The sequence below is a fragment of the Castor canadensis genome, chromosome 3 (assembly GCF_047511655.1).
Source record: "Castor canadensis chromosome 3, mCasCan1.hap1v2, whole genome shotgun sequence".
Taxonomy (NCBI): domain Eukaryota; kingdom Metazoa; phylum Chordata; class Mammalia; order Rodentia; family Castoridae; genus Castor; species Castor canadensis.
Window position 1 is genome coordinate 50,879,292 of NC_133388.1, and position 13,265 is coordinate 50,892,556.

General features: G+C 38.0%; 1 protein-coding gene across 1 annotated transcript; it reads right to left on the minus strand.

Annotated features, from left to right (window-relative positions):
• Positions 1 to 1,146: 1,146 nt before the first annotated feature.
• Gnpnat1 (glucosamine-phosphate N-acetyltransferase 1) lies at positions 1,147 to 12,899 on the minus strand. The gene is made up of 6 exons (XM_020172172.2): positions 12,741 to 12,899; positions 8,087 to 8,254; positions 7,052 to 7,114; positions 5,485 to 5,612; positions 3,521 to 3,582; positions 1,147 to 1,527 (listed from the first exon to the last, which is right to left on the minus strand). The coding sequence occupies exons 2-6, from the start codon at positions 8,238 to 8,240 to the stop codon at positions 1,380 to 1,382; spliced, it is 555 nt and encodes a 184-aa protein (XP_020027761.1). The 5' UTR covers positions 8,241 to 8,254; positions 12,741 to 12,899; the 3' UTR covers positions 1,147 to 1,379.
• Between the last annotated feature and the right edge of the window lie 366 nt (positions 12,900 to 13,265).

Consider the following 13,265-nt stretch of genomic DNA (forward strand, 5'->3'; position numbering starts at 1 on the left):
AAGCATGAAGTTTTCCCTTTTTACTAAGCTTATTTAGCACAGGTTTTAATTACAAGAATTCTTATTAAGACTTACTCTGAAAATACAAAAAATAACTGTGTTGCTTTCATTACAGACAGGTAAGTTCATGTGTTTGTGTGTCTAGGCTGTCAGCAGGTAGGTATTCCACCCTTGATTGGCAAAGCATTTCTTTTGTTTTGGAAAGCCAACTTTAGCTGAATTGGAAGAAAATCTAAAATCCAGTTGAAGTGGTCAGAATCAAAAAGATGAGGACTATGTGGTCCTTTCTCCGTTCATTTTACAAAGAGTACACAGCACTAAGATGTTATGAAGCATAACTTAACCTGATAGTTTAGTGGAAGACTCAAGAAGAGTACAGACAGGAGTCTGACAGAAGACTCTGCATATGAACATGTTTAATTTAACATGGAATGCAAAAGATTAGAACCATTAATAAAGTACCTAATTCTTCAACTTAAAAAAATTCATTAAAATAAATAAAATCAACCAGGACAGTGACCAGAATAATAGAGCCTCTGTGATCACACTGAATAGAAAGGCTCCTGTCAACATTCTAGGGGTGTGACAAATGCAGCACCATGCATTTTTAAATATCTCAATTTGTGATCTATTTGTCATAAAAATGACTCAGAAGAGAGACTTCAGATGCCCAGGAAAAGAAAGACAGTTATTCACTCACTGTTTAAAAGTACCTTAGATGCCCTATTGTATTTGCTAGATAGATAGATGAGACGATGATACTTTACATACAATTATACAACTTTTAGTAAAACATTTAAATCATTCTACTTTGCATTTTGTCACATTTTTAAAGTTAATTTTCATTTTTTCTGTATCTTTAAAAAAGGCTGCCCAGGTTGTTTGCCAGTAGGATCAACAAGTTAGATGCATAAATGTATATTTATAACAGTTCATTTCATCTAATTAATATGATACACTCCTGTGTATTTAAATGTTCCTTTGAAATAAAAATACCTAATTTTATGAACATAAGAAACAGCCTTATTCAACATATACTTTTTTTTTTAAATGAGCAGCACAAATAGACATACAACTCCTTACTACCCATACATTTGACTACCAAGAATGAAGCCAGACTTTAGAAAAATACAATGCAAGAAAAGATTCAAGTTAAAAATATATTTCTTTGGTTAAAAATCAGCCCCTTTATAATATTCATTTGTAATCTAAACTCACAGCCCCAAGTAATTCTCTAATGCCATTATAACTTGTATTACAATGTTTTTTTAGTCCAGTATTTATGGAGGTCATTGGGTTGCAGCAACAAATGTTGTAACTCTAGGAAGAGTAAAGCCTTGTAGTATTTTCTCCCTTGACAATTCTTTCTTAAGAGATTTTTACTTAAGGAACCTCCGACACATGTAGTTTTCTTCAGACACTGTATATCCAAACTTTTTATAGAAACCAACATTTTGTGGTAGACATTCAAGAGTAATCTTGTAACAGTTCAGTTTCTTGCTTAGCAAAGTAAGAGTCGATAATAATCTGAAATTTTAAAAAGAGAAGGATGAGGAGATAATACATACCAATTAAAATGGACCTTAGTAACAATATGAATTATTATTACATAAAAATAAACTCATTTTTATTACAAGGTTTAGCTCATGGTCCTTTCCAGTGCATTCACTTAAGTATTTAAATTATAAGTTGACAAGCATTTAAATACCAAAGTATTTTTACTTAGTTTTAAATATACTTTAAATTTTCAGCTCCTAAGTAAATAGAACAAATACTAAACTCACCCTAAACCTTTTTTTTAAGAGTTTTAAAGATTATCAACTTTTGTTTAAAAAGCCAAAATTATTTTCCAGCCAGGCATTGTCCCAGTGGCTGGGGATGTGGCTCAAGAGTGGAGTAGTTGCCTAGGGAGTTCAAGACCCTGGTTTCCATCCACCCCAGCACTGTAAGGAAAAAGTCTTTGTTCTAAATCCATTCAAACTAGAGTAGTCAACATTCTCACATAAAATGGATATATAAAAACTTTGTTGTCTAATATTTAAACCTACTTTAATATTTGGAAATAAGGATTAACTTAAGATCAGTCTAATGATGTGGACACAAAGCAAAACAGTGTACATCTTTACAGATCCTTAAAAAAACAAAACCCTATATGAAAATGTGATCTAGCTGCCTTGGGGGATAAAAAACCAACTTACTGAAGGGTTTTCTTACATTTTAACAGACTAAAGAAATCTTACCATTTTGAAAACCAAAGATCTTGATTGAAGTTATAAAATGATAAAAGGTATGACTTAAGTTAAATGGACTAGAATAATAGCTGTTGGTCTATTTTGTTTATCTATATATTCCACATACCTAGCATACAGTTAGTACATTGTTAGTGCTTAGTATTTACTGAGCAGATTCCTTAAAACTCAGAGATTATAATAAAATATTCTGTTCTATAGACTAGATTAAGATTTAGCTTGTTTCCTATTAGTATTAGAATATTACTGTTAAAAGTTAAGTTAATGATGGAGGCAGGTAAAGATCAGGACTTTTTGCCTGGGCAAAAAAGTTCTTGAGAACCCATCTCAAGCAATGGCTGGGCATGGTTGTACACACCTGCTATCCTCGCTACACAGGGAAACACAGATAGAATCTCAGTCCAAGCTGGCCCAGGGAAAAGGTGGAACCCTATCCCAAAAAATAACCAATGCAAAACGGGGTGAGGGTATGGCTCAAGTGGTGATGCAGCTTGAGCACAACCTCCAGTACCACAAAATAAATTAATAAAAAAAAAGTTAACCTAAACATGTTATTCTTGGTAAGGGAGTATACTTTCAATTTTCAACTGAGGTATGTAACATAATAGTGTTTTTGTTTTTGTTTTTTCATTAAAGTCAGTAAGTGCCAGTGGCTCACGACTGTAATCCTAGTTACTCAGGAGGCAGAGATCAGAAGGATCGCAGTTCGAAGTCAGCCTGGGCAAATAGTTCACTAGACCCCATCTCAAAAAAACTCTTCACAAAAAAGGGCTGGTGGAGTGGTTCAAAGTGTAGGCCCTGAGTTCAAGCCCCAGTACTGCAAAAAAAAAAAAAAAAAAAAAATTAAGTATAAAATTAAAAAGATTATAAATATATAAATAAAACTTAAAAGTATATTAAAAGAAAGAAAAGTCAGTCTAATGTATAGAATAAGAATTTCATAATTAAGGAAGCTCATGAAGAACTTTGAGCATTAAAACTTTTAAACAAGTGTCTTGACCTGGGGGTATAGCTCAGTGGGGGAGCACTTGCCATGTACAGGGCCCTGGGTACTGAGATCTCTACCACAACAAGAAAACAACAAAAACTTCTAAAACAAGTATCAGGGGAAGAAGCTACTCTGAACTGGCGGTGTGGCTCAAGTGGTAGACTGCCTACCTAGCAAGCATGAGACCGAGTTCAAACCCCAGTGCTGCAAAAAAAAAAAAAAAAAACCTGAAACACAAAGAGCATCTAATTTGCCCAGAGCTGCCTCATTTCTGCTTACTTACAATTTGCCAAGCTGCTTTCCTCTGCATTCATCACTAACAACAACGTCTTCCACTCTTCCTCTCTGAAAATAGGTGCAGTGAGTGTTTAAGGACTGAGCATTTAGTATTGTTGTGTAAACTTGAGCTTCACAGAAAACAGATGCAAACAATATACTTTTTAAACATAGTATCAGGGAAGTATAATGAATCATCACCATTTTTTTTTTTTTTTTAGCTATATCCTCAACTTCTCTACTCCATTTTGAAGCAAATCTCACAATCCATACCACCAAAATGTAATCTTGTCATAAATGGTATGCTTAATAGCAGTTTATTTCAGACACTGCATAAAGTTTTCCAATTTCTACTGCAGAAACCCTACCAATGGGCTGAGTGTGGAGGTGTGCTACCTACTAAGAGGTAGAGAAAGGAGATTCACTATTTAAAGGTCAGGACAGGATTCTTTCTAGAGGGCCTTTTGGCTCAGGCTGGCAAAGAAGCTAGAAACCCTATCTAAAGCAAAAGTGGATAATGTGGGCTGGCCCCAGCAGGTGAAAAGGGATGAAAAAAGAAAGGTGCAGTGAATGCTGAGAGTAACAAATAATGAAGAGCCAGAAGCAAAGGTCATGTGACTGCTGGGCAAGGATGGCTCCGCTCACGTCTGTAATCCTAGCTATTCAGGAGGCAAAGATCAGGAGGATCACGGTTCAAAGCCAGCATAGGCAAATAGCTGTGAGACCCTATCTCAGAAAAAAGGAAAAAAAAAAAAAAACAAGAAAGGGTTGGTGGAGTGGTTCAAGGTGAGTTCAAGCACCAGTACCCCAAAAAAGAAAACCAAAAACAAGTGAGAGCCAGAAGCAAAAGTCATGTGACTGACGGGCTAATTAAAAATTTCAAGCAAGTTACAGTGTATGACTGTAAAGCATCTGGGTCAGATGACTATTGTTCCTAGTTCACCATGTTAGGAATACAGATTTGGACATTTTGTTGAAGTATAGTAAAAATATCCTAGTGTACAAAGTACTAAGAAAAATTCTGAGTGTAGATCAGAGGTTTAGGCTCTGACTGGCGGTAGTGCTCGGGAAGGTTCCTTTTTCCAGCACCAGTGGTTGTGTAAATGCCGGCCCTAGTATTCTTCCTAGGTACCCAGGAAGCCCAAGAACCTAAGTGATAGCCTAGCAGTCTCCACTTAAAAATGAATACAGGTTGGGAAAGGCAGTTGCATGTCTTAAGTGAAATTGTTTTAATCACTGGTTTTGTGAAATGAAGTGGAGCCCGTGGCTCACCTATAATCCTAGCTACTCAGAAGGCAGACATCAAGAGAATATTCAAAGCAGACCACAGCAAATAGTTTGAGAGACCCTCTCTCAAAAATACCCAACACAAAACAGGGCGGGCAGAGTGGCTCAGGTGGTAAAGCTCCTGCCTAGCAAGCATGAAGCCCTAGTTCAAACCCCAATACCAGCAAAAAAAAAAAAGGCTAGGGGTATGGCTTCAGTGCCTAAGTATGGTGAAAAAAACCCCAAATTCATAAACTACAGAATACATTTCTAAGTATTCCTATCTTTCATTGAATTACATAGGGTGTTTTTTGTTTTTACTATTTCATGTGAGTTCATGAGGATGAAAGTACACTACAAGCATTAAAAGGGTCAATTTGAACAGATTAGTATTCTGCAAGTTATCACTTGAAAACTGGTAAAGTACTGTTTTTTGAAAAAATGTAATATTAAGGATCCTTAGCATAACTGCCAAATTGCACGATACCTGTGTTTTCTGTGAAAAATAAAGCTACCAAACGTAGCTTTATTGCAAGACAATTGTAGCAGATTATTCATACTATTAGTATTAGTAATAATGTTTTCCTTTTATAGTTCTCAGAAAAAGTTCCTGTTACTAAGCGATTTCTCCAAGTCAATGAAAAGCAGTGAGGATACAGTGTGAAAACACCTATTATTCTCATAAGCATTAATGTGGCCACATACCTTAGCACAGGAATGGATGAACTTATGTTCTATTATCAGAGTTGCTGTAGCAACAATCTGTCCTAGGGTCACATCTTCCACAACTGTGACATAATAGTCCCCAGATTGCTTCATATGCTCAAAAGATTCTGTGGAAATTGGAAAACAAAAGTGTTACATGATAGACATTTGATTTTATTAGGTGCCCCAAAAATACTAGGATTGGCTGAGCTTATTGCTGAATAAAGCTATTTACCATACTAATTTACTTTCCCATTTCTAAAATCATTACATTCTTAAAACTGACTAAGAATAGAATTTGCTAATATTTCAAATTCTTGATCTATAGTCCATATTGATTGGGCTATAGTCCATGAGTTTAAAGTAATCTACTAGCAATATAAAACTGCTAAGAGTTATTTTAGATGAACACAATCAGATAAATTTTACATGTTGCTATTCCTATGATTAATTAAAACTTAAATATTTTCATTACTTAGTTACTTTAACTACATTTTTTTAACCTTTACTCTCAACAGATTCTCAAAAGAACAAAACAAAACTTAACAAGAGTACATTTACATCCTGTAATTTATAGTCTTGGTTTCAAAATATTTTGACAAAACAGTTTTCGTTTTCCCTTTGTGATTCAAGTGTTTCATGATTACATAGCTTCTCTTTTAGAAACAGAATCATTGTTTTGGTTTGATTCAAAAGCACCTTACAAATGTGAAAAATATGTCTCCATTTCCTAGAAATTTTTCCAAAGTCACTTAACAAACAGGACTAAAGATACTTTCACCTCAAATGATTAGTACTTATCATTTAAAAAGTACAGTTTCTCCTCTGATCTGATATGCATGCCAAGAGAAATTCGGGCGTTAAAGAAACAAGCCTAATGACTCTCATACTGTTCATTTTGTCATATTCTACATAGGCCAAAAGTAGGAAGGAGAAATACATTCAAGGAAGAAAAATAAGCAGTAAGAAATGGAGAAGGATGGTCTTCATTCTCAGCAGGGTCAGAGATTAAAGAATTGCAGAAGACAGGAAAAGGCAGTGGTAGAGGACTTGCTGAGGTTCAGGATTCTAATCCTTTCATTACTAACAACTACCTATGCTTCTGGGTAAGACTGTAGGTCTCTCTGCATGCCCATTTTCTCATATGTGGCCAAAAGGAGTCATATAACTATAAGATACCTGCTAACCTAAAATTTCAATGTAAGAGCAAAAGGTTAAACTTTAAAGTCTGATCATATGCTCATGCATTTTTTATCTGGTGATGAAATTTCTGTGACCACTAAAACCACATGGAAAGAAGTGCAACAATGAAAAATCTCTAGAGTAGCCTCCTACATATAGTACCTGCTATGCTACAGTCAGGTTATTTTGCAAAACAAAGTAATTACTACATTTGGATTCTAAAACAACTCAGCTATGTTAAACATTTAGTTAAGAAAATGATTCATCTGTTACTTGAATAACTTCCAACTATTTGAACAAAAATAGAAGCAAATATTAACAGCTCTAAATAAAAATTAATTTCCTTTTGTCTCTTCATTCAGGGAAAATAAGCTATAGTACTTACTCATAAATTGCTCAGGGTTGACAACTCCAGTCTCTGTCAGCTGACCCAATACCTTAAAAAAACCTAGTTTTGAAAAAGATTTCAAGTCATGAGAAGAACAAAAAGAAGATAAGTATGAAAAGAAGCAACCTGGTGGGATATGAGAAGTTATTTCTCTAAAACTTTTCATAATCATCTTTTAATTGCTTTATTATTCAAAAAGATTAAACAAACCTTATTCTTTCTATAATCACTACAACAAAGAATAGGTTTCACTCATGTTTTTGCCTATGTAAGATTTTTAGAATAGTGCAGACCTTAAAATTCAGTAGCTATAACTAACTCTTTAGAGTTAGTAAATACATTTTTCAATATTGTGTTCATTGCAAGGGATTCCAAATTCTCCCAAATACATGATTTGGTTCAGAGTGCAAAATTCTCAGTGTGACCAAATATAGTATTTATATAATAAAATATAAATAATATATTGTCGAGTCTGTAATTTTTTAAATTCTCAGTTAATTTCTTTAATGTGAAAAACACATTTAGAACTTTGAGAGTCTTAACTTTCGTAAGATTATCTGACCAAAATTAGTTTCTTCAGATTTTCTACCCAAAAGAAAACTGAGAAATAATAACAACATTTAAGGAAGTTATTTTGGAACATTTAGATGTTAATAAAAGAAATATATAGAAACAGACAAAATCATTTCAATTTATCCAAAGGAAATTAACTTTGCCCTCATTTCCCACCCAACTTCTTAGAGAAGAGGCTCTTGCTTGTGTGTTGTTTACATGGTAACTTCACGATTGTTTATGAGAAATCGTTTTGGAAGGCATATTGTTGTGTTTAAGTCATGTGAAATACCTGACAGTAATATTTGGTCTTAGCCATGATACACATTCATTGGAATTGAGTATCTCAGTCATTTTAAAAACTGAAGTACAAAAAATAGTACAAAGATCAAATTTTAAAAAAAATTATCAGCATCATAATGTTCATGGAGAAAACAATATAATTCTAATCAGGATTTGCAAACTAAAATGAGTCCATACCTCTGTTTAAGTCAGCAGTACAAAGAGGTCTCAAAACCAAGCCTTCTCCAGGATGTGTTGGAGAAATGGCTGGAGAAAATGTAGCTGTATTCTGACTCCAGTCCACTTCTTTGAGTAGACTTGGGTCAAACATAGGAGTTTCATCAGGTTTCATCTTTCCAGTAAGGTCTAAAATAAAATTTTAAACATTAAGGTAGTTTATTTAATAATAGAAAAACTATTATAATTGATAAGTTAATCTCTTCATATAAACTGACCTGTAAGAGTCATGCAAGCTATTTTATTTTAGCCTACACAGAATCTAATATCAGATGCTACAACCACAAAGAGAAAAGTAGGACTGGTGGTGTGGCTCAAGTGGTAGATCGCTTGCTTTGCAAGCACTCACCTTGAATTCAAACTCCAGTCCCAGTGATAACAAAAAACATTACTTGTGGGGCATCGGTGGTTTACAGCTAGTATGTAATCCTCGCCACTGCGGAAGCTACGATTGGGAGGATCAAAGTTCAAGGCCAGCCCAGGCAAATAGTTCAGGAGACCCCTGCTCCAAACCAACTATATATAGGAGGTGTGGCTCAAGCAGTAGAGCACCTGCTTTGAAAGTGCAAAGCCCTGAGTTTAAACACCAGTCACCAAAAAAAAAAGGATATAGAAAAGGCATGCGTACTAATGGATTACTAAAAAGCTCATGCTCTTTCCTGGCTCCATTAATTTTGTGAGCTTGGGCATGTTACTATCTGAACCTTCACTCCTCATCCATTAAAATGGAGGTGATAACACCTGTAAGATTATTGAAGTAGATGAATTAGTAATGTGTAAAGTTCTTTCAACCATGCCTGCCACATAGTAGGTACTGAACAAGTGTTAGGTTCAATGTCAGCTGTGTGATCTTGGCTAAGGTAAGTAAGCTCTTAGTCTTGTTTCCTCATTTGTAAAACGAGACTCAATTATTAGAAGGACAAAAAGAACAAGTGTCAGGCAATCACTAACAGCACCTGGCACACTGCAACTACTCAGTAAGATATATTCCAGTAAGTGACAAATTTAAAATTCATTTGATAAATTCTTACTAATTTTCACCTTTTATCCTGAATCGGGCACTTTGCTGGGTAAAGGGACTATTAAGAGTGACAAAAGTTAGCATTCTGGGATAGTCAAGGATAAAAACGTAGTTTTATTACGTAGGATACTGAGGGTTTTGTTTTCTTTCAGAAAGGATTCAGAGCAAACAACATTAAAAATATATAAATCGTGATGGTTAAAACAATCACTCCCAGGCACCAATGGCTCAAGCCTGTAATCCTCGCTACGCAGGTGGCAGAGACTGGAGGATTGAGATTTGAAGCCAGCTGGACAAATAGTTCGTGAGACCCCATCTCGAAAACACCCGTCACAAAAAAAGGCTCAAGGTGTAGCCCAACGTTCAAGGACCAGTACCACAAAAAAAAAAAAAAAAAACACCACAATCACTTAAATCACTTAGCTTACCATCCACGCTGAACAGATTTTCATAGGTTAATTTTAGGGCATGCATTTTAGTATTTGTCCATGATAAGCGGACCCCTGAGGCCTTGATGTATAATCATACTCCAAAGATGGGTATGTTGTTTTTCAGGCATTCAAGTAAGCTCAATATCAATAAAATGTGTACATTAAATATAAAAGCCAAAAAATGGTACTGAATCTTAAAACTCCCTACCTCCAAACCACCTGTAATGCTCAGCTCCAGAGACCACATACATACTTGCTTTTCACTCACCCCATCCTGCCCAAGCCCCTCCCCTCCCATTCTAAAAGGATTGTAACCGGGTGTGGTGCATGCCTATAGATCCCAGCACTCAGGAGGATCACAAGACCAGCCTGGGTTACATGGCAAGTTCCATAGCAAGACCCTGTCAACATATACATGTATAATATTTAATATATTTATGTTAAATATATTATTATATAATAAAACATTTTTAAGTTTTTTAGGAGCTATTTGACAAAACATAGCTGTATTTAAGGCTTGCTTTACATCTCATTGCCCTCAAATGGCAAAATTATGCTGGCTTCTAACATGCTGGGAAAGGTAAAGCATCATGCTATTTATCATGTTTCCAGAGGATTTTAGAAAAGAACTAAATAGGGAACTTTGACTTACAAAAGAAAAATATTTTAGCATCTTAAGGTGCCCCCAGATACTGCAAAACCAGGAAGTTTTACTATACCAAATTCCGTATTTATTTGAAGCTGAATCTCATAGTTATGGTCTTTAATTTTAAAAAGTAAACACTGGAGCTTCCCTATGCACATGTGAAGGTTCCTGGAGGGTGGCACACCTGAGAGGGCATGAAGGTGCATCCCTTCCCACAAACCTCCATCTCTGCAACCTTTGTATCCTTTGTAATAAACCAGTGAACAGTCCATGCTGAAGAAGCCTTGGATCCCTATGACAAGCCATTCTCTCTGAAGCTAGGGGCAAGCTGAAAGAGGAAAGAACTGTTAAAAGCCTCTGCTTATACTGGCACAGTATCATTTCCACCCACATTCCATCGGTCAGCCAGCCATGTCCAAAGGCAGTGGGTGCAAAGCACACTATCTACACAGACACGAAACAAAGGTTGGAGAGAGGAGAAATAAATGTAAACAAATGACACTATCACAACTTTCCAGTAACGAGAGTCAATTTAAATCAGTTTCTAAGCTTCACAACCATGACCACAGTAAAAGATCCAAAATAGTCAATAAAACTCTTTAATACCATTTACGAAATGGAACACATGATGAAGAGCCCTAAACTTCTGGTCATGAAACTGAAGATGTGATTTAGGCTGATGGAATTCAAGCCTCATCAAAAACCTAATCACAGCTGGACACTTGTGGTTCAAGCCTGTATAATCTAGCTACTCGGGAGGCAGAAATAAGGAGAATCAAAGTTGGAGGCCAACCTGGGGCTAACAGTTCACCAGAGGCTATCTCAAAAATACTCAACACACAAAAACAGAGGTGGCCAAATGACTAAGCAGTCAAGCGCCTGGCTAGCAAGTTTAAGGCCCTAAATTGAAACCCCAGTACTGCAAAAAAAAAAAAAAAAAAAAATCATAAACCAGGGCCCTGGAGCACATTTATAATCCCCATACTTGGATGGCCGAGACAGGAGGCCAGCCTGGAATACATATCCAGACACTGTCTCAAAAACCCCATAAAAAAATAAAATTAGTAGACGTGGAGAAAAAGTTTTAATGGTTTTAAGATCCTTTATCCTGCTGTAACTTAAGGTCACCTCCATTCCTTGAAATTTGGTTATGTGAACTAAAAAAAAACAAAAAAACAAGCAAGTCCTCCTATAGTCCCAGTTTTTTTTTTAACTGCTAAATTAGCATGTATTTACAAGGGCAATATATTGCCTAGCCCTAGCCCAGTAAACCCTAGTGAATGAACAACCAATGATTCAGTTCCCCAACCTTTATATCAGATTGCATACAAATGAAGTGGAGCCATTTCTAGGAAACACTGAAAGCAACAGGAGTATACTCTGAAGATTAAGATTTACAAAACTGGCCGGGTGCTGGTGGCTCACACCTGTAAACCTAGCTACTCAGGAGGCCAAGATCAGGATTGAGATTAGAAGCCAGCCCCAGGGAAGTAGTTTGAAAGACCCTATTTCAAAACTACCCAACATACACAAAAAGGGCTGGTGGGGTGGTTCAAGTGGTAGAGTACCTACAAGTGTGAGGCCCTGAGTTCAAACCTCTGTACTGCCAAAAAAACTTACAAAACTGATACTCGAATTTAAAAAAACATAACCTAAGGCCAAGTCTCTCACTAGATAGGTAAGTGGACAGCTAATTCAGTACATGATGAATGGGGGAGGAGGGATCTGTGCATTAGGATTTATCTATACACTTTAAGTCAATTTCAGCAATCTGACTAATTTGAATCTAAAGGATATTTCACTCACTGATGGGATTTTCAAAAGAATTTTTTCATAGTTTAATTGATGTTTAACATCTAGCAGTATTCCCAGTCTACTGATCAAGAAGGTAGAGCACAGAGGTTTTCCAAGACTTTTCTCCAGGTAACAGATGAAATGAAATGAGTGAACTTGAACTTGAATCCTCTTGTCTTCCCACCTGGAGCTCTACAACAGGACACTCAACAAATGTCAGGCTTTGCGTCAAGGCACATGACAGGTAGCTCTGTCTACCCTATTTCGCAAATCTAAAACATCAAAATTTCCTGAGACCCATTCTTGGATCCATTCATGAGTGATTATCCTAACAAAACGAATCCCACAATCGCCCGTTCCGTTTTACATGAAAAATTTTAAGAGTTTGGCTTCCATAACCATCAGCTTCCTTACAGTAGAAATGACACAGCCCAGAGAAGATAAAGATGCCCCCAGTCCCTGGGGAAGACGTGATGGTCACTGCCAGCGCCGGGAGAGGGGAGCCTGGGCGCTCGAGCTGTCCAAAACCCACGGACTGGAGCGTTGTTCCAGCGCCGGTTCCACTTGCTCGTGGCCGCTCGCCACCCATGTGCACCCGGCGGCCACAAGAACGCCCGCCCCCTTCTCCCCAAAGAGCGGCTTCGGGGTGCCACAATCCTGACGCAGGCCCCAGGACGCACCCCAGAGGCCGGCCCCGATTCCCAGCCCCCGGTCCGTCCTCACCTGCCGTGGCCCAGCAGTCGACGCTCCCCCGGCAGTCCCCCTCCGGGCTGCACCGCACCGGATCCGGATCCGGCTGCAGCGCCAGCCCCACCTCCTCCTGCACCGCCCGCGCCACAGCCGGGAACCACGGCACAGACGTGGCAGGATCGACGCCTCCACCCCGCCCCCTCCCCTCACGCAGGGCCGCGCGCACGCGGAGGCCGAGCGCCCGCGCGGGGCTCCGGGGCGCGGGGCGGAGCTAGAGGTCGAGGGGCGGGACTAGGGGAAGAGGGGCGGGGTCTTGTCACGTCAGCGCGCCGCGCGTGGAGCCGAAGCCTGTGCTCCAGGTGAGCTTTCTGTAGCTCGTGTCTCGCGGCGTCGCTGTCTAGATTTTTGTGAATGAAGTCGGCCCAAGGGTAGGCTAAGCAGCGCAAGCGGTGCCACAGTGGGCTCCTCGGGTTCCCAGAGCCCGAAGCTGGCGTTCTTCTTTTGTCCCCTTTTGGGGTCCCTCTCCTCACGCTCCAACCTATTCATTAGGACCTGCGG

Bases quoted from the DNA above. Each gene is read 5' to 3' on its own strand.
- Gnpnat1 (XM_020172172.2), bottom strand. From the start codon at position 8,240: ATGAAACCTGATGAAACTCCTATGTTTGACCCAAGTCTACTCAAAGAA. The intron at 7,115-8,086 runs GTATGGACTCAT...TTTCAAAACTAG, and splicing joins TACTGCTGACTTAAACAGAG to GTTTTTTTAAGGTATTGGGT. The intron at 5,613-7,051 runs GTAAGTACTATA...CAATTTCCACAG, and splicing joins CAACCCTGAGCAATTTATGA to AATCTTTTGAGCATATGAAG.